This window comes from Hyperolius riggenbachi, chromosome 7 (assembly GCF_040937935.1).
Source record: "Hyperolius riggenbachi isolate aHypRig1 chromosome 7, aHypRig1.pri, whole genome shotgun sequence".
In the NCBI taxonomy this organism is placed as follows: domain Eukaryota; kingdom Metazoa; phylum Chordata; class Amphibia; order Anura; family Hyperoliidae; genus Hyperolius; species Hyperolius riggenbachi.
In genome coordinates this window covers 6029277-6049725 of record NC_090652.1, presented here as the reverse complement: position 1 = coordinate 6049725, position 20449 = coordinate 6029277, and the positions used below count along the sequence as shown (strand labels likewise).

At 45.0% G+C, this 20449-nt stretch overlaps 2 protein-coding genes across 2 annotated transcripts in view; one reads left to right on the top strand and one right to left on the bottom strand.

The window, feature by feature from the left end:
* The window catches only part of SLC5A10 (solute carrier family 5 member 10), a 274286-nt gene that overhangs the window by 94420 nt on the left and 159417 nt on the right, over positions 1-20449 (top strand). The gene's annotated exons all lie outside the window — the stretch shown is intronic.
* The window catches only part of FAM83G (family with sequence similarity 83 member G), an 82429-nt gene that overhangs the window by 28436 nt on the left and 33544 nt on the right, over positions 1-20449 (bottom strand). The window contains exon 2 of the mRNA XM_068243516.1: positions 10336-10503. Within this exon, the coding sequence (XP_068099617.1) occupies positions 10336-10503 (168 nt within the window). The remainder of the gene's footprint in view (positions 1-10335; positions 10504-20449) is intronic.

Genomic DNA, 20449 nt, shown 5'->3' with positions numbered 1-20449 from the left:
GAGATAAGCTTAGTGAATTGAGGCCAAAGGCTGGTCTTGTTTTAAATAATTTGTAGGGGTTTTCGTATTACACGGAACTCAATAGGGTTGCTTTAACCCATTAGTAGCTTCACTAGAGTTATCTCATTTGAGATAAGTGCACAGCTTTTGACCTCAGCCGGCAGAACTCGTCGTGCTGTAAATTCTTGGGATGCTTTGATGTCTCTCTGCTGCCAGAAAATATAGTCACGGAAAGCAGAAGTCATCTGTATTGCCTCACACTGCCCCCTAGTGACAAGTGGCCATAAATACACATTACAGCAGTACTAATTAGAAGCAAGAAAAAGTAAGTAAGAAATAAATAAAATAAAAGTGCTGAAATAAATTGGCCTGGAGCCCTTGCAAACCTCTAAATAAATTGGCTGCTAAAGGGTTAAGAAGTTTTGGGGATTTTCTTTGGGTCACACTGTTCCGGGTGAAAAACTAAGCCTGTAAAAACACATCCATTTGTTACATTAGGCTTCAGTTTTTCATCCGGTTTTCTTTTCCGTTTTCGCATCATCACCTGCTCAATACCTGTCGCTGCATCCCTCCTCCTCCTCCTCCACCGGCGCCATCCATTCAGCTCTTTTGCACACTACAAACGCCAGTATACCAATCCCAGAGCCCCGTGGAAGCATCAGGCTATAATTGGTTTGTAAAAGACCAATGGGAATCCACCTTTCATTGCTCCACCAGTCAGTGAACCAATGAGACTTCTCCCTGGGAATAGACGATTCCCATTGGTCTATTACAAACCAATTGCAGCCTGATTCTTCTGCTGGGGGTCTGGGATTGGTGTACCGGCGTTCCTAAGCTGCAGGGACCCCAATAGAGGCAGAAGGTATCTTACAAACGCAAGCGGTGACCAGCCTGGTGAGAAAGCCTCAGTCGCCATCTGCTTCGCCTAGTTGATCGGGAATTATTGTGCGGATCCAAAGTCACATCCTGCTTGTGGGCGCAATGGCGGTGCCGGCAGCATTTCTAGAGCGTTTGCACTTTAATACAAAGGATAGGATTGCTGCAAAAATCGCTTTTCACTCGCTGTACAGGAGGGATTTACTACCCAGAACCACGAGAGAAAAGAACATTTAAGGAAACCGCAAATCGTTGCGCAAACAAACTTCAAAACTCGTTTAAAATGACCACAAATCTCTGGAAAATGCTGCTAAAAATCACTACAAAAAGCGCTTAGCGATTGTGTTTTCTAGTGGGGCGCAGGCGTAATAGTCAGATAAGGCCACAGAGGCGCTTGGCCAGTATACAGACCCTTCCTGCTCTCCTCATTTTAAGCCTGATGAAGCGGGGTTGTGACCTGCGAAACGCGTTGCAATTTGGAGCACTCAAATGTTATTTTGTTTGAAAATAACGGTTTTCAGTCTGTTTATCTACAAGGGAGGTAAGTCCACCTAAACTTCCCCCTTTTAAAATGGTTTTTGGATGGTTTTTATTCTAGTTGGCGCCTCTGTTCAAAACGTTTCATGAAGGCCTCAGTTTAGTTACATCACTATAGTTTCCACACACAATGCTTCCTTATGAACTCAGCCATGCGAGGGGTACAGTGGTTGTTATAGGCAACGAAGGCAGTTATCCCCTCAGACACCTCCATACAGGGGCCTGGCGTCTCCTCAGAAGATCATGTGACAGCCTGTAAAATGGCCTCCAGCCACCTCTGAGTGATAGCTTTAATTTAGGCCCGCCGATTGCTTGACCTGTTCCCCATGCTACAGGGCTTCCCTCAGTCACTTTCCTACGCTTTCTCACGACATCATCGCGCCTGAATAGCCTGCAGCGCGTCTTCCTCACACAATGACAGAACGCTGTGCGAGTTACAAATCAGACAATAGACCGTGCATTGTGCTGGCCGAGCTGAGAATGTCCCCCGCCCCCCCCAATCTGATGACACCGTGCTTCTCTCTGCATTCTATACATCGCACAGGCCGCACCCTGCCCTGCGGACTGAACTTTCTGCTGATAATCTGCGCTCAGTCAGGCCCCAACTCGCGGAATCCAGAGAAGCGACTATTAAACTTTTACCCAAAAACATCACGTTCCAAGTCCTGCAAACTAGGGATACACTTAAAGGAGAACTGTAGTGAGAGGTATATGGAGGCTGCCATATTTATTTCCTGTTACACAATACCAGCTGCCTGGCAGCCCTGCTGATCTCTTTGGCTGCAGTACTGTCTGAATCACACACTAGTAACAAGCATGCAGCTAATCTTCTCATATCTGTCAAAATTGTCAGAAACACCTGATCTGCTGCATGCTTGTTCAGGGCCTCTGGCTGAAAGTACTAGAGGCAGAGGATTAGCAGGATAGCCAGGCAACTGGTATTGCTTAAACAAATATGGCAGCCTCCATATACCTCTCACTACAGTTCTCCTTTAAAGGGAACCTGAAGTAAGAGGTAAATAGAGGCTGCCATATTTATTTCCTTTTACACAATACCAGTTACATGGCTATCCTGCTGATTTTTTTTGGCCTTTAATACTTTTAGCCACAGATCCTGAACAAGTCAATCAGGCGTTTCTGACATTATTGTCAGATCTGACAAGATTGGCTGCATGCATGCTTCTGGTGTGAACAGGAAATAAATATGGCAGCAATCTGCAATCGATCATTCAATCAGATTTTACAAATAAAATGTACAGAATCCCATGCATTATGTGGAGCAAATCGACGTGACACGATTCTGTGGTCGATTGGAATACAGAACTCTGTCGATCGGAATGTTGGATTTAACAATCATATTTGAAGAAAATGCTCTAATCATCCCATTTATGGGAAAAACACGATAATTGCCTGCCAATCTCTTACGATCTCGCACATCTAATGGAATGATTGCATCTGAGGAGGATGTACTGCTAATGGGAGCCTTTATTTCCGGTTCACATTGTGCAACTTCCTGTCAGACCGACGGGTCGCACCGATTATTTCCGTCTTGTCCAAGTTGCTCCTGATCGATAATAGGATCGATGTTTGGGCAGTAATGCTCTTAAAATCAATCCCATTATCGTTCGAGAGCAGATTTGGACCTGTACACGCAATGCAACTTCCTGTCGGATTACCCATCGATCGGACAGGAAATTGCATCGTGGGTAACTAGCAGTAAACTGCATACTCACCTGCAGAGTATGTGCTGGATGTCCGTCGCCCCAGGGATCAGATACAGATCCCTGCAGGGCACACACGACGCTGTACCCACACTAGTCTCACCACCCGGTTCTTGGCCATGGCGGTCATTATCAATCGCCGCGGCCGAGTTCAGACCAGCGCGAGTATGGATCTTTACTATAAAATACCAACTCTCTGCTATCAGATAACAAGATGTACAGAGGCGCCAAAAGGATAAAATACGCTAAAAAGTTTAAAACATTCAGGTGGCGGCGGTGGACCAGCCACACCAAAACAGACACGATGCTGTCGCTTATTCACATACTCCTAGATAAGACTGCAACGCGTTTCACGGGCACAATCCCGCTTCATCAGGCAATAAACAACCGGAGTCTCACACAGCTATGGGTCCAATAACAGCTTGGCACCTCTGTTATCAGGACTGTACATATTTCTGTAGAGTGAGATAACTATGTAAACAGCGGGAAAGCCGACAGCCCCGGATGCTGCAGCCAGAAAAGATACGGCCAGAACGCGCTCATTCTCACGCTCCGCTCTCATGTATTTGTGAATACACCACAACAGGTAGAGGACGTCTGCCCCCCCCTCCATCACCTGACCCAGGAGCCCCCATACAGGGCAGAGCAGAGAGATCCTCCCTGGTTCTCACATTACCAAGCTGTCATCTGACCGCCAGCCACCATCAATCTCCTGCATGCAAGCTGACGCTCTGCCTGCCTCTCCCAGTCCCACGGAATGTCGCTGCTTCCCTCTAATGGAAGGGCGTCAGCAAACATACTGCTGGGTGCTGTGTCATCCACTGCGAGATGCTGGGAACCGTCCAGTGTACACTGTACAGAGCAATGTCCCCGTCCATGCCGGCAGCCTGTGTGCAGTGTGTGCCCAAGGCGGCAGTCCTTCCAACATGCCCTACAGCAAGACCTAGCAATATAAACCGCTCAAGTACCTAATTACATTATCATTATGTATTTATACAGCACTGACATCTTCTGCAGCACTTTACAGAGTACATAGTCATGTCACTGACTGTCCTCAGAGGAGCTCACACTCTAATCCTACCATAGTCACAGTGTAATGTCCTCCCATATTATTATTATGTATTTATATAGCACTGACATCTTCTGCAGCACATTACAGAGTACATAGTCATGTCACTGATTGTCCTCAGAGGAGCTCACACTCTAATCCTACCCTAGTCATATTCTAATGTCCTACCATATTATTATTATGTATTTATATAGCACTGACATCTTCTTCAGCAATGTACAGAGTACATAGTCATGTCACTGACTGTCCTCAGAGGAGCTCACAATCTAATCCTACCACAGTCATATTGTAATGTCCTACCATATTATTATTATGTATTTATATAGCACTGACATCTTCTGCAGCACATTACAGCGTACATAGTCATGTCACTGACTGTCCTCACAGGAGCTCACACTCTAATCCTACCCTAGTCATATTGTAATGTCCTACCATATTATTATTATGTATTTATATAGCACTGACATCTCCTGCAGCACATTACAGAGTACATAGTCATGTCACTCTCTGTCCTCAGAGGAGCTCACAATCTAATCCTACCATAGTCATAGTCTAATCTCCTACCATATTATTATTATGTATTTATATAGCACTGACATCTTCTGCAGCACATTACAGAGTACATAGTCCTGTCACTTACTGTCCTCAGAGGAGCTCACACTCTAATCCTACCATAGTCATAGTGTAATGTCCTACCATATTATTATTATTATGTACTTATATAGCACTGACATCTTCTGCAGCACATTACAGAGTACATAGTCCTGTCACTTACTGTCCTCAGAGGAGCTCACACTCTAATCCTACCATAGTCATAGTGTAATGTCCTACCATATTATTATTATGTCTTTATATAGCACTGACATCTTCTGCAGCACTGTACAGAGTACATAGTCCTTACAGGAGCTCACAATCTAATCCTACCATAGTCATAGACCTTACTTATGTAATGTCGCAGCAATCCTGACAAGTAAGACAGTTTGTTTCTTATAGGGCTCAGTTAAAGGGAACCTTAACAGAGGGATATGGTTTCCTTTTAAACAATACCAGTTGCTTGTCAGTCCTGCTGATCTCTTTGACTGCAGTAGTGGCTGAATCACACACCTGAAATAAGCATGCAGCTAATCCAGTCTGACTTCAGTCAGAGCACCTGATCTGCATGCTTGTTGAGGGGCTGTGGCTATAAGCATTAGAGACACAGGATCAGCAGGAGAGTCAGGGAACTGGTATTATTTTAAAATGAAAAATCCATATCCTTCCCAGTTTAGGTTCCCTTTAAGTGTTGCTGGTTCTGCAGTTTGTATATTTTTAGGGAGTTTCTTGTTTTGCCTGGAGACTGTATTGCGGTAACCGGCGATTGGGTGAAAGGCTTTGGAATGTGTCGCACGCTCTTTGCCCGGGGCAAGAAAAAAAAAAAGGCAAACAAATACAGTCAGAAATGAGCAACATTTAAAGCTCTGGTTCTGGGCCTCCTTTCTCACACGGTTTAAAATGTTTGTAATAAAAATGGAACAAATACCTGGCGCAGCAGTTCCCCCCCCCCCCCCCCTTCCCCAGCATCACCCAGGTCTCTGCGACCCCCTTCCCTCCCTTCTCCTCAGTTCCTGCAGCCGCGGGCGTGGCAAGCACCTCCCCCTTCCCCAGCATCACCCAGGTCTCTGCGACCCCCTTCCCTCCCTTCTCCTCAGTTCCTGCAGCCGCGGGCGTGGCAAGCACCTCCCCCTTCCCCAGCATCACCCAGGTCTCTGCGACCCCCTTCCCTCCCTTCTCCTCAGTTCCTGCAGCCGCGGGCGTGGCAAGCACCTCCCCCTTCCCCAGCATCACCCAGGTCTCTGCGACCCCCTTCCCTCCCTTCTCCTCAGTTCCTGCAGCCGCGGGCGTGGCAAGCACCTCCCTCCATTAGTGACAAAGCACAAATTTAGCAAAATCATAATTTTGCATCAAAAATTTGCACTTATGTCAAATCGTAATGCCAAATTTCGTCTGAAATGTAATTAATTTCATTTGTGAAGATAATCAGGAACCATGATTTAGCGTAATTTTCTTGATATTAACGGTTGATGGCAAAGTCCCCATACATGCGATCATCACGTTGAGGGGAATAGTTGGAAAAAAAAAATTTTTTTCAAACACCTTGTAGTTTTTGAGAAATTGATTTTAAAAATGCAAAGGAAAAATGTTCTTTAAAGTGAACCAGAGATGAAGCATCCTCATGTATTTTACTATATATATCAGTGTGAAGATTAGAGAAACCGCCTACCCTGCTCTTTGTTTCATCCTTCACTGCTCAGCCTGCTTGTTATCAGCCCTGATAAAATCCCCCACTGCGCATTCAGTCTGGCTTTGCTATAATGACTCCGCTATAATGATTCCTGAGCAGAGCCAGAAGGGGGCAGGCTTGGACTTGAAAAGATATCAGAGAACACAGACTCAGCTATAAATATTCCTGAGCAAAGCCAGACTGAATGCTCAGTGGGGGATTTTATCTGGGCTGATAACAAGCAGGCTGAGCAGTGAAGGATGAAACAGAAAGCATGGTAGGTGTTTTCTCTAATGTTCCCACTGATATATATGGTAAAATACATGAGGGTGCTTCGTCTCTGGTACCCTTTAAACTTATTTTTCTGACTTAAAAAAAAAAAAAACATTCTTCCTTTGGATTTTTAAAATTGATTTTCTCAAAAGCTACAAAGTCATTTTTGAAAACATTTTTTACCTTGTTCCCAGTATGCTCCTTAATATACATATTAATTTTGGTGACAATAGCGTGTATAGGGGACTTTGCTATTAACCTCTAAATTCAGCACACAAAATTACGCCAAATTACGAATGGATTACACAAAATCAGTTGAATGTCCAAATCGTAACTACGAATGGCTGTAATTTGCGAAAATGTATACAAAATTTTGCGTAATTGTAATTAGCAGATGAAGCTCATCACTCCCTCCCTCCATACACAGTTCACAGAGATCCAGATGTAGCCGGTATGAGAGACACTGATGAACCTCAGCACCAGATGAATATTTTTATGGTGAAATCTGCAGTGTGGGGTGTGAAGTCATCTGTGCTGTAGCTAAGAGCTGCTGTCATGCTTTTGCCATTCCCTCCCCCCTCTAACAGTCATGTGATCGTCGCTGCCCATGTTCCTGTGCTCACCCATTCACATCACACAGCAGCAGCGATAATCCAGCTGCAGCAATTGCCGGGGTTCCACCACAGCTCAGCAGACATGTCCTCACTAGCACAGCCAGCAGGCAGGGAGGCACCCTTGGGTGCTCAGGAGACTGCTGACACCACAAACACAGGCAGAGCCAGGATCAGGGTGTAGGCCAGGTGGGCCGCTCACTTCCAGGAAGGGATTAAGCTGGAGGCGTGGCCTGTTGTGTGCAGCTTCCTGTAATCTATGCTCACAATGACTGATTAACTCACAGCAATGAGATGTATGTGTAGTCACAGATCTTACATGCTTCATCTGAGAGATTACTGCAAAGAAATGATGCAGGAACGGTTTCTGTGGGATAAAATATGAACATAGATGTGGCACCAAGTCACAGATCCTCAACCAATGAATGAGATGAAAACTGCATGCAGCTCGAAAGGGGGCCAAAAACATACGGATAAGTTAATTGGCTCCCCCTAAAAAATTGGCCCTAGACTACAGTACTTACACTACATAATATAGACATGGCAATGGTAGGGATTAGATTGTGAGCTCCTTTGAGAGACAGTTAGTGACAAGATAGAGATATAGATAGATAGATATATACTGTACAGCGCTGCGTAATATGTCGGCGCTATATAAATACTAAATAATAATAATAATAATAATCAAATCACTTTCTGTCAGTTCTGATTGGTCTGCTTTCAAGCCGGGATCATTTGTATGTCATCGGCATGATGGGATCTGATATCGGTGCTATATAAATAATAATATTAATAAAACAGATATCAGCAAGAAATCTGTTGGAGATCTGGGCAGCCGCCTCTGCCTGCCGGACCCCCTGGGTCTCCCCCTTTTAATGTGTACCCCCCTCCTGGCCCATAGTGAGTGTTACAGGTTTATGTGTCCCCCACGTAGCACCAGGTACACCACACATGCTCCCAGCAGGCCTGTAGATAAACCGTCACATTCTGCAGACAGAGTAATATCTGACAAACAGACGCCACACCCCGACACGTCTGAAATAACTCAGCATTGATGTTGCTTTTCCCTTATCTAAGCACAATAAAACAATGGTATGCCCATAAAACGCAGGTAAAAGATACGTGCGATTCTGGACAGAGGTCAAACCGCAGTCAGGATGGTAAACATAGCAGCAGACCGGGGGTTAAAGGATAACTATCGTAAAAAAATGTAAAAAAATCGAAATCCATGCGTACACATACATTCCCCCCAACGTAAAATTACTTTTCTCCTATGTTCCTGTCACTTATAGTAGGCAGTACAAATCTGACAGGTTTTGGACTTGTCCATCTCCTCCTGGGGAATACTCAGGGTTATCTTTATTTTCAAAAGCACTTACTGACAGCAATCACTCTAACTGCTAGAATAGTGTGCAAACAGGAAGGGAGGCTGTCTGGCATCTTATTATAGATTCTTTACATTGTTTTTACAAAGAATATATAAGATCAATCATTCCCCATGAGCAGATGGACTAATCCAAAACCTGTCAGATGTTTATCACCCACTGTAAAGGGGCCCATACACCAGGCAATGTATGGGCAGATTGACCAAGAGACAGATCTCTCTCTGACTGAGTCTGATCAGTCTGATGGAGGAGACATTTAACACCTGAGGGGGGACAGCGTGCGATCAAGATTTTCCAGCATGTCCGATCAACGCTCTTGAATTATTTTGGCCCAAAATCGATCAAGGCATTAAACAGGCGGACATGTTGCGGAAGACGATGGTCGGTCGCCCGCAAAAAGTTTTGAAACGGCAAATAATCCTGTGGGTCTTGGTTTGCACTGCCAACGTTTTGAGATCTCTATGGGTCTGTTATCGAGAAATAACTGTACAGCTAATCACCCAAAGCCGCTCTATAGACGCTCTGTGCAGTCTCGCCACAGCCGCCGGCCTCAGCCCAAAGATACACACGACTGCCTTTATCTGATGTCCACAGAGCGGATTTAGCTGGTTCTCACTGATGTTCTGCCTTGATAAAGAGTAAAAACGTACAAAAATTCAAAAATGTTTCAATGAAAACTGAAAAAGGATCATTTGTTGACCCTTCATCAGGCCATTTGCTGGCTGACGTGAAGGTCAAGGGGGTGCTACTGAGGAGACACTCACCCTTGACTTCCACGTTGGCCAGCAGGATGGCGTGTTATGATATCTGTTCTGCTCAGATGTTCTCTATTTTTTTGAATTGCACATTTTGCATCCAAATTTATGGCTTTTAGAAACCAGATGACGGGTCGACAATTGACCCGAAATGGACTAGTGTCGTTGCCTAAAAAAAATTCAGGTAAACAAAGCTTAATAGTATATGTAGCCAATAATGTAAAGATTATAATCTTCATGAGAGTGTGTTGATGACTGTGTCCTTGAAGATTCACATTACTATTGACCAAAAAGTTTTTATCAAAACATTTTAGAATTTTTGTACGTTTTGATACAATAAAGTGGATACTGATTTTTGGAACTTTATCACTGTGGTTTCTCAAATAATCTTTGTTCCTCCTAACCTACATATAAGTTTTACATCAAGTGTGGTGCACTACTCGAAGGAGGACTACCTCTTGCTAATTGAACTACTGAGTTTTTCACCCAATTATTATCGATATTGATAAAGAGAGCCTCAGAAGTCTTGAAATGTTGGCATCCTGATTTAAGATTGTTATTGGCGTGCCGATCCCCTCATCTCCACACGTCGCTCACCAGAGGAATCTGACCTCCCTCTTACCCTAAAACCTCAGCTTCTACCATGAGAAGGAAATTCAAGTCACACTGTACCGTCTAACAGGCACTGAGAGGAACTCCCAGCCCGGCGGGCGCACAACTGCCAGTTACGCCTCAGGTGCGCATTCAGTTTAAGCAGCACTAACTGACAGCTTGTGACGTTATGACAAGAAATGAAAATAAATAAACCTGTGAGAATTGGATAGAGGAGAGGAGAACCTGTCACTCACCTTGAGGTGGCCCTTGTGCATCTGAACCTTCTCGCACATCTGCAGGAAATGCTTGACGTCCGACTCATTCAGGATGATGTAGACCGAGACTTTCCTCTTGAAGCCCGCCTCAAGCATGTCCTTAAATATGTCCACATCCGTAAAGAGGTCCATCACCACCGCGATAACCTGAGGGGAGAAATCAAGAGAGGAGGTTAAGCAGGATGTCATGCCTTTTGTGTTATGTCATCTTTTGCAAGGTGTTTGGGCGGGGCACAAGTGTTACGTCATCATTTGTGAGGTGTTTGGGCGGGGCACATGTGTTCCGTCATCATTTGTGAAGTGTTTGGGCGGGGCACATGTGTTACGTCATCATTTGTGAAGTGTTTGGGCGGGGCACATGTGTTACGTCATCATTTGTGAAGTGTTTGGGCGGGGCACATGATTTACGTCATCATTTGTGAAGTGTTTGGGAGGGGCACACATGTCCCTGCGATACTGTGGATGATTTTTCAGGAGCTAGTCTAGCTGAGAGGATCCAGCAAGAAACCTCAAAGACCAACGACCACTGCTTGTCGCAACCTCTAAGAAATAGGCGACCCCGCGAGAAACACTATTCATATTTTTTCCCGTGAGCTTTCATTTTTGTTTGTAGAATTGGAAACGGCTTGATATGCGAAAAAAATGCAGAGAAACGCAAAAAATATCAGATTCCTGAGCAGACCATTAAATTTAATGATGAATGTGGCAGTGCAGATAACCAGAGAGGTGAGCTTGTCTTCATTACAGCTGCAGGGACAAATGGGTTATTTTAAAGGGAACCTGAGTTATAGAGTTACATAGAGGCTGCCATATTTTTTTTTTCCTTTTAAGCAATTCCAGTTGCCTGGCTGCCCTGCTAATCCTCTCTCTCTAATACATTTAGCCATAGCCCCTGAACAAGCATGCAGGTCAGGTGACTGAAATGTGACTGATTAGCTGCATGCTTGTTTCAGGTGTGTGATTCAGACACTGCTGCAGCCAAAGAGATCAGGACTGCAAGGCAACTGGTATTGTTTAACAGGAAATAAATATGGCAGCCTCCATATACTTTTCACTTCAGGTTCCCTTTAAATACAAAAGGATGCCTGGATAAACAGCAAGTGTGGATTCCAAAACTTTTATTTTTTCTCCCCACACATTGCAGAGGTTTGTTTTTTGGAGATTTATTATAAAAGTCTTATGGACTATTATCTCTTTATCGTACAGCACACAAATAAAAATCTGTTCTAGAAACAAGACAAGGCAGTCAGACCAGACGGTGTGGAGAGCGGATAAATTGGCAGGATTTCCCGCTTCCTCTCACTCCAGGATTGTATTGTTTCAGCTGTTACCTCGCTGGATTATACTGTACTTCCCCTTCTCGACAGTCACGTTCTCAGCAGCGGACAGTGTGTGCGACACGCAAGGACATCAGACGTGTACAGGCTGCGCTGCCTGTTTCCAATCATGCGATTCCATGCAATTTTACGCAAATGCAAATACAGCCACCTGCCTTGCACGCAACGCAGTGTTCTCCCCAGGCTCTTTTAGCCGGGCGCTCCACCAGGCTAGTTTTGGCAAGCACCCAGCTGTCATCGGCTCACCTCCTCCTATGCTGTAAGCAGAGTTGTGCAGAGAAGCACCAGCCCTGCATTCTCTCATCTCACCCCACCCGGCTACTTTTTCATGCCACCCGGCTGAAAAAAAATTCTGGGGAGAACAGTGGCGCACAACAACTGTGACCTCACTAGGCTATACAGGACACTACTAGTACTACTACTCTTTTTGTTTTTACTACTGACATCTCCTGTACATGCAGCATGTTCTGCTGTATGGAGAGGGAGGGGGGCAGACACAAGCCGCACCATGCTGTGAGAACCTCCTGCATCAATAATCAGCGTTGTGCGGGAGCGGTCTGTCCCAATGGATTACTAACGGGGTGACCTCAGAACAGTTTACATTTCAGCCTGCAAAAAAATGTAGAATGCAAACACAGTGTAAAGGACACCTAAAGTGAGAGGGATATGGAAGCTGTGGCCAGCACGGTGGCGTAGTGGTTAGCGCTCTCGCCTTGCAGCGCTGGGTCCCCAGGTTCTATCCCAGCCAGGGCACTATCTGCATGGAGTTTGTATGTTCTCCCCGTGTCTGTGTGGGTTTTCTCCGGACACTCCAGTTTCCTCCCACAGCCCCCCAAAAACCACACAGATAAGTTAATTGGCTTCCCCCTAAAAAAATGTTCCTAGACATGATACATACATACACTACACAGTACACACAGACGATAGTAGGGATTAGATTGTGAGCTCCTGAGGGACAGTTAGTGACAAGACTATATATACTCTGTACAGCGATGCGGAAGATGTCGGCGCTATATAAAGGTGGCCGCACACGATACAATAAAATGAACCGTTTTTACAGTCATTCGATAAAAATGATCGTATCTCTCTCTCGAAAAAAAAAAATCGAAACTTTTTTTTTCATTCGACTGAAAAATCCGATCGTTTTTTCTATTTAAATCGATCCGGAATGCCAGATATTTCTCTTCAACTTCTACTAAAGATTGTATGGTGTGTGTTAGATTGTCAGTTTATTAATATACACACCCTAGCAATTTTCTCAGAGTTTCCAATCATTTTTATCATAATTGGGGGGAAATTTAAACACAGGTGTGTGGTACATTGGTCATGTTTTTGAAATGTTACAATCAGTCAGAAAAATTGATTGCAATTCTTAAATTGAACAGAAATTTTAAAAATTGTTTGGTGTGTGGCCACCTTCCATACTAAATAATAATGCTATATTTCCTTTTACACAATACCAGTTGCCTGGCAGCCCTGCTGATCCTCTGCCTCTAATAGTTTTAGACATAGATCCTGGATTAGCTGCATTCTTGTTTCAGGTGTGTGATTCAGACACTACTGCAGTCAGAGAGATCAGCAGGACTGTCAGGCAACTGGTATTGTGTAACAGGAAATAAATATGGCAGCCTCCGTATCCCTCTCACTACAGTGGTCCTTTTAGGCCATATTTATACTGGATGCCACTGTTTCCAAATCGACAAGACAGACAGAAAGCCAGCGTGGGGCCTCATTATAGAATCAGGCCGATAAATGGGTGCTGGTAACAGATGCGTGACAGGTCCTCTCCTCACACAGGAATACGATACGGGTTTCTCTGCTAACCTACTTCACACCATATCTCTCCCATCGGTGTCATTTTCCCACACGCCCAGCGCAAAACAATCAGTAATTAATGCTGAGCCAGGCTGAGAACCGAACGTCACATTCCTACTCCAGTGTCATCAGTCACCTCACACCGGTGACAAGACAAAGCGTGAGAGGCCTCGCAGCATCCGGGACTGTTCACACGATCACATGATCAGCAGCCCCTGAACTAGCCTAATCACTCACATGACCAGCAGCCCCTGTACCAGCCGCCTCAGTCACATGACCAGCAGCCCCTGAACTAGCCTAATCACTCACATGACCAGGAGCCCCTGTACCGGCCTCCTCAGTCACATGACCAGGAGCCCCTGTCCCGGCCTCCTCAGTCACATCACCAGGAGCCCCTGTACCAGCCTAATCACTCACATGGCCAGGAGCCCCTGTACCAGCCTCCTCAGTCCCATGACCAGCAGCCCCTGAACTAGCCTAATCAGTCACATGATCAGCAGCCCCTGAACTAGCCTCCTCAGTCACATGATCAGCAGCCCCTAAACCAGCCTCCTCAGTCACATGACCAGCAGCCCCTGAACTAGCCTAATCACTCACATGACCAGCAGCCCTTGTAGCGGCCTAATCAGTCACATGACCAGCAGCAATTGAACTAGCCTAATCAGTCACATGACCAGCAGCCCCTGAACTAGCCTAATCAGTCACATGACCAGCAGCCCTTGTAGCGGCCTAATCAGTCACATGACCAGCAGCAATTGAACTAGCCTAATCAGTCACATGACCAGCAGCCCCTGAACTAGCCTAATCAGTCACATGACCAGCAGCCCCTGAACTAGCCTAATCAGTCACATGACCAGCAGCCCCTGTACCAGCCGCCTCAGTCACATGAGCAGGCCTGGATGGGCAGTATATTGGTGCGTCCTCTCCTTGGCCAGCAGAGCTTTGGTTTGTTACCAAAAGCAGACGCCGTCTTGATATGGCCGTGAAACTGCCAAGCTCTGGAACTTAAACATGCAGCTGATCCAGTAAGACTTCAGTCAGAGCACCTGATCTGCTGCATGCTCGTTCAGGGGCTATGGCTAAATGTATTAGAGGCAGAGGGTCAGCAGGACTGCCAGGCAACTGGTATTGCTTAAAAGGAAATAAATATGGCAGCCTCCGTATCCCTTCTCACATCAGGTGTGCTTTAAGATCTATATTACTCTGCAAATATTAAAATCCAGAGTGCAGAGTGTTACACCAAAAGAAAGTGAGTAACAACAAAAACTGCTAGAAATTCTCTCCTCTCCAAAACTACCAAAAACTGTTTGTTTTTCCCCATTACCATTTGTCTCTATCGATGTCAATTTACTATTTCCTGTCTGGACAGGAAGGGAAAGAAAGTGAGGCCAATTTTTGCCATTGCAGACACTGACAGCATAATAATGCTTTAAAGGGCAAGTGAAGTGAGAGGTATATGGAGGCTGCCACATTTATTCTCTTTGACGCAATACCAGTTGCCTGGCTATCCTGCTGATCCTCTGCCTCTAATACTTTTAGTCATAGCCCCTGAACAAACATGCAGCAGATCTGGTGACTGAAGTGTGACTGGATTAGCTGCATGCTTGTTTCAGGTGTGTGATTCAGACACTACTGCAGCCAAAGAGATCAGCAGGGCTGCCAGGCAACTGGTATTGTTTCACAGGAAATACATTTGTCAGCCTCCATATTCTTCTCACTTTAGGCAGACTTACAACTTTCCCCATCAGGATTATCCTAAAGTCCAAAATGTCAGAATTCACCAATCTGTCCTGGTGATGAACAGTGGGGGAAAATCCCCCCACAGGGGCCACAGAAACCCAACAAGGGTCTCCCTCCTAGACTGAAACATGATGACTGGAGATCACACAATAATATAACAGGACAGGGAGGGAAAGTCTTCCCAACAGAGACCCAGACAATGATAAAGCCCGCTGAATTAACGACGATTACTATTCCCCATTGTACGAAAAAGATTTTTTATTTTTGGGTTTTTTTGCTGACTGCCCTAAAATGGAGCTGAACTCTTGCACAGGACAGAAGGAAAACCTACAGAAATGCAGCCTGTATGTATTTAGTGAGTTTAGCCTGTCTAATTCCCCCTCATCTGTCTCTAATCACAAGTTCTAAACTGATCTCTCCCCGGGTCACCTGACTGCCACAGCAGATAAGCTCATTTGAAAGCACAGGATGTTAACCCTATGTCTGCTTCCATGAAAGCAGGAAGTAGACACTGCAGATGGATTGCAGGATTTGTATCAGCTGTAACAAAGGAATGTTTTTTTCTGTAAAGGTTATTATGCTGTTGCTTATTTTTTAGAGCAGACAGGAAGTTCTGAGTTCAGGTCCGCTTTAATAAGCTGCCTAAACTTGCTGGATTCTTTTAAGAGTCACATTTCAGGCTGTCTGAAGTAATAAACAAGGGGAGAGTTCAGCTGAACTGACTGCAAACAGCACAGGAGCCATTGGAGGGGACTGAAAAACAAAAATCAGAACAACAGGAGAAAAAGCCGCTGTAGGCCGGGAAGACAGTCCAGGGCTGTGGAGTCGGAGGTCGAGCAATTTTGGGTACCTGGAGTCGGAATCGGATGATTTTTACGCCAAATCCACAGCCCTGGTAAGTATTAGACTCAGAAGTCGAAACCATTTTGGGTACCTGGAGTCGGATGTTTTCTAAACTGAGCAGTTGGAGTCGGGTGATTTTTGTACCAACTCCACAGCCCTGGAAGACACTCGCTCACATCGCGCGTTTTGCCGCCCTGCAGGAAATGCGCACCTGTATGCATGTGATGAAAGTCAATCGGCCGCTTGAGAATCTGAATCTTTGTTTTCCGTTTGTTGGCGTTCCGTTTTTCTGCCGCGGTAAAGAACCGCTTTCTGATTTTTTAGAGCATTTTTTAGCAAAACAATAATAAAAAGAAAAATTGCAAATAATGAGAAAACACGCATGGGAAAAGCAAACAAATTACCAACGCAGCACGGTAGTAAAACAAAGAAATTGGCCGCGATATCTCACTCGCGCAGGTGTTCCCTGCCTGACCTAGTAATACTGCCCTGCTATGCCTTACAGTGATAATATAAATTCACAATTGCTTATCTGTGACCCGCTCTCCAGAAGTCATCCAAGGGCAGCACAGTGGCATAGTGGATAACGCATTTTCCTATGAGGACAGTCAGTGACATGACTATGTACTCTGTACAGCGCTGTAGATGTCAGCGCTACATAAATACATAATAATAAAATGGGAGGACATTACACTATGACTATGGTAGGATTAGATTGTGAGCTCCTCTGAGGACAGTCAGTGACATGACTATGTACTCTGTAAAGTGCTGCAGAATATGTCAGTGTTATATAAATACATAATAATAATATGGTAGGACATTACACTATGACTATGGTAGGATTGGATTGTGAGCTCCTCTGAGGACAGTCAGTGACATGACTATGTACTCTGTAATGTGCTGCAGAAGATGTCAGTGCTATATAAATACATAATAATAATATGGTAGGACATTAGACTATGACTATGGCAGGATTAGAGTGTGAGCTCCTCTGAGGACAGTCAGTGACATGACTATGTACTTTGTAATGTGCTGCAGAAGATGTCAGTGCTATATAAATACATAATAATAATATGGTAGGACATTAGACTATGGCTATGGTAGGATTAGATTGTGAGCTCCTCTGGGGACAGTTAGTGACATGACTATGTATTCTGTAATGTGCTGCAGAAGATGTCAGTGCTATATAAATACATAATAATAATATGGTAGGACATTAGACTATGACTATGGCAGGATTAGATTGTGAGCTCTGGGGACAGTCAGTGACATGACTATGTACTCTGTACAGTGCTGCAGAAGATGTCAGTGCTATATAAATACATAATAATAATAATATGGTAGGACATTAGACTAGGACTATGATAGGATTAGATTGTGAGCTCCTCTGGGGACAGTTAGTGACATGACTATGTACTCTGTAATGTGCTGCAGGAGATGTCAGTGCTATATAAATACATAATAATAATATGGTAGCACATTAGACTATGACTATGGTAGGATTAGATTGTGAGCTCCTCTGAGGACAGTCAGTGACATGACTATGTACTCTGTAAAGTGCTGCAGGAGATGTCAGTGCTATATAAATATATAATAATAATATGGTAGGACATTAGACTATGACTATGGTAGGATTAGAGTGTGAGCTCCTCTGAGGACAGTCAGTGACATGACTATGTACTCTGTAAAGTGCTGCAGGAGATGTCAGTGCTATATAAATACATAATACAAATAATAATCTATATCAAATGATTGACCGACGCAAATGGAGAACTGAGATTTTACATCTGTCTTTCTGGGAATCCAGCAGATAAAATATTGCCCAAGCCAATGGCACACAACTATCTGCAATTCTGGGAAATACACTTATTTATTGGACTGAATGACAACTTTCACCGCTGAAGTTTATTCTGTTATTTTGACCTTTTTTCGTGCCCTGCGCTCCTGTCCGCTCTCACCTCACTTCCTGACTATCTTATGTGTCAGACTTTGCTCAGCAGCACAAAAGAAGCATTGAATTAATCTCTGTGTACCTGCGGATTAGTGTGGATGGGCCTAGAGAAACAACAAGGCCTGACTTGTGCTTTCCTCCCAGTCACACGACGGGTCCGGCCCACAATGCACTTCTGTCAGAGACCGAACCACTACTCATCTCCACTCAGACGCAGGGGCGTAGCAATAGGGGGTGCAGAGGTTGCGACCGCATCGAGGCCCTTGGGCCAGAAGGGCCCTCCCTCAACTACAGTATTAGCTCTCTATTGGTCCTGTGCTCATAATAATCACTTCTATAAATACTATGAATAGTAGTAATCATTAACAAACTGTTCCCCATCCCCTTCTTGCACCTCTGACACTGCAGTTGCCATTGGCAGGTTTTGGTGCGCCGTATCAATTGTTATGTATAGAGTGCTTGGGGGCCCCAATGTAAAACTTGCATTGGGGCCCGCAGCTCCTTAGCTACGCCACTGCTCAGACGCATCTGTGGGTGCCCCTATGGCTGCTCAGGCACTATGGGCTCAGCTCACTGAGCATTACCACACTCAGTAAGCGTAGGACACTTGTCCAGTTGCAGATCAGATCCATTTAAAAAAAAGGTTATGTCCCTGTTTTTTTGTCCTTTTTGCAGAATAAGTTTCCAGTCCATGCAAACGTAGCCATGGCGTGGGAGCCGCCATGCTGGAGGGGGTAGCAGGCAGGAAGGGGGATAACGGCGGGGAAGGGGGGGGTCAGCCCTTCCTCATCTGCCCCCCCCCCCCTTATCCATTCCCCCTCCAGCTAGTTTCTTTTAAAGATCGTTTTTAAACCAAAGTATCAGCAAGCGGCGAGCAGGGAACTTACTTCGACTCGTCCTCACTTCCTGCAATGCCGCCCTCTGTACTTCATTGGGCGGCATTGCAGGAAATCACGCAGCGAGCAGTGGAACGCAAGGAAGTAAGTTTCCCCCGCTCGCTGATGCATTGATTTAGAAATGATTTTTTTAAATAAACTACCTGGAGGGGGAGCATGGACTCGGGTGAGGGGGCGACCCTCCTCCCTGCTGCTGTGTACGCTGCCCTCTTTCCTGCAACCCCCTCCAGCATGCCTCCCCCACAGACACGGCTGGGACACGGGAAACAAATCCGTTTCTGTGTCCAAAGCTGCCTGTGTAGAGGGGGATGCATTTTTACTACCCCTCCGTGTATCCGGCTCCATGTGCGGTCCGTGAAAATCTTGCAAATCCGGACCGTCCATTCAGGTTTTGAGCATGGATCCCCCGCAACGCACACAGATCCCTTTTTAAATTGAGTGAAGACGGTTGCTATTTTTAACATTGGTATCTGTGGCTCCCTTTTTGATCCGGGCCAAAAAACGCAGCCACGGATTTGTTTTTACAACAAGTGTGAACCTAGTCTAGGGCAGAAAACAACAGATAACCAAACATGTTGTCAAATGCCAATTCAGCAAGGCTGTTACCGCATGGAAAACAAATGACCGACTTGTGAAGTAAATACCTCAATAAATGTCCATTTACAGAGCTTATCACATGGGGTAACACAAGTGAGATGTTCAGTGTTTCCAGTCTGGAGTTGTCGGTAACAGCCAGCCATTCAGGAGGTTATGGAAGGGAGGAAACAGGGCAGAGAAAAGGGGGATACTAAATTACACTATCCAGGAAAATAAAGTTAATAAAAACATATTTCCCTAATTTTACAATATTATTGGTTAATAAGATGCTAATGCTTTTGAGATGAAATACATTTTATGTTAATTTCATGCAGCCTGGACTTGCTCTTTACTTGACAGTGCAATAAAGAATCCCATTTGTATCACATCTCTCCTCTATTCTCCCTGCACTGCAATAATCCATTGGATTGGCTGCATGCTTGTTTCAGGTGTGTGATTCAGACACTACTGCAGCCACAGAGATCATCAGGACAGCCAGGCAACTGGTATTGTTTGAAAGAAAATAAATATGGCAGCCTCTCACTTCAGGTGCCGTTTGACGGACGTATCTTGGTGAATTGAAACCCATGAGCTATACTGATACTGAAATGTGCTCCTCGGATTACAGCGATCGTCATCAGAACTTTGTACTTTGGTTCAGGCCATCGGTGAGTGACAGGTCTTATCTGGCGGTGACTTTGCACAGGAGAAGAATGTCCGGGCTGCCTCCTTTATGAGCGGTTCAGAGTTTATAGAAGCCCTCAGCTGTCTCAGCCTCCTAAAACAACTATTATTACCCACCCCTTGGCGTCCCTCAAGCAGTTAAACCTGGAAAAACAACGCAGTGCGGATGCCAACGGCGCACGCCACTTTATGGCGCTGCAAACACTTATGATAGGCGTGTTTGACAGAAGGAAAGCTGATAATTACCCCTG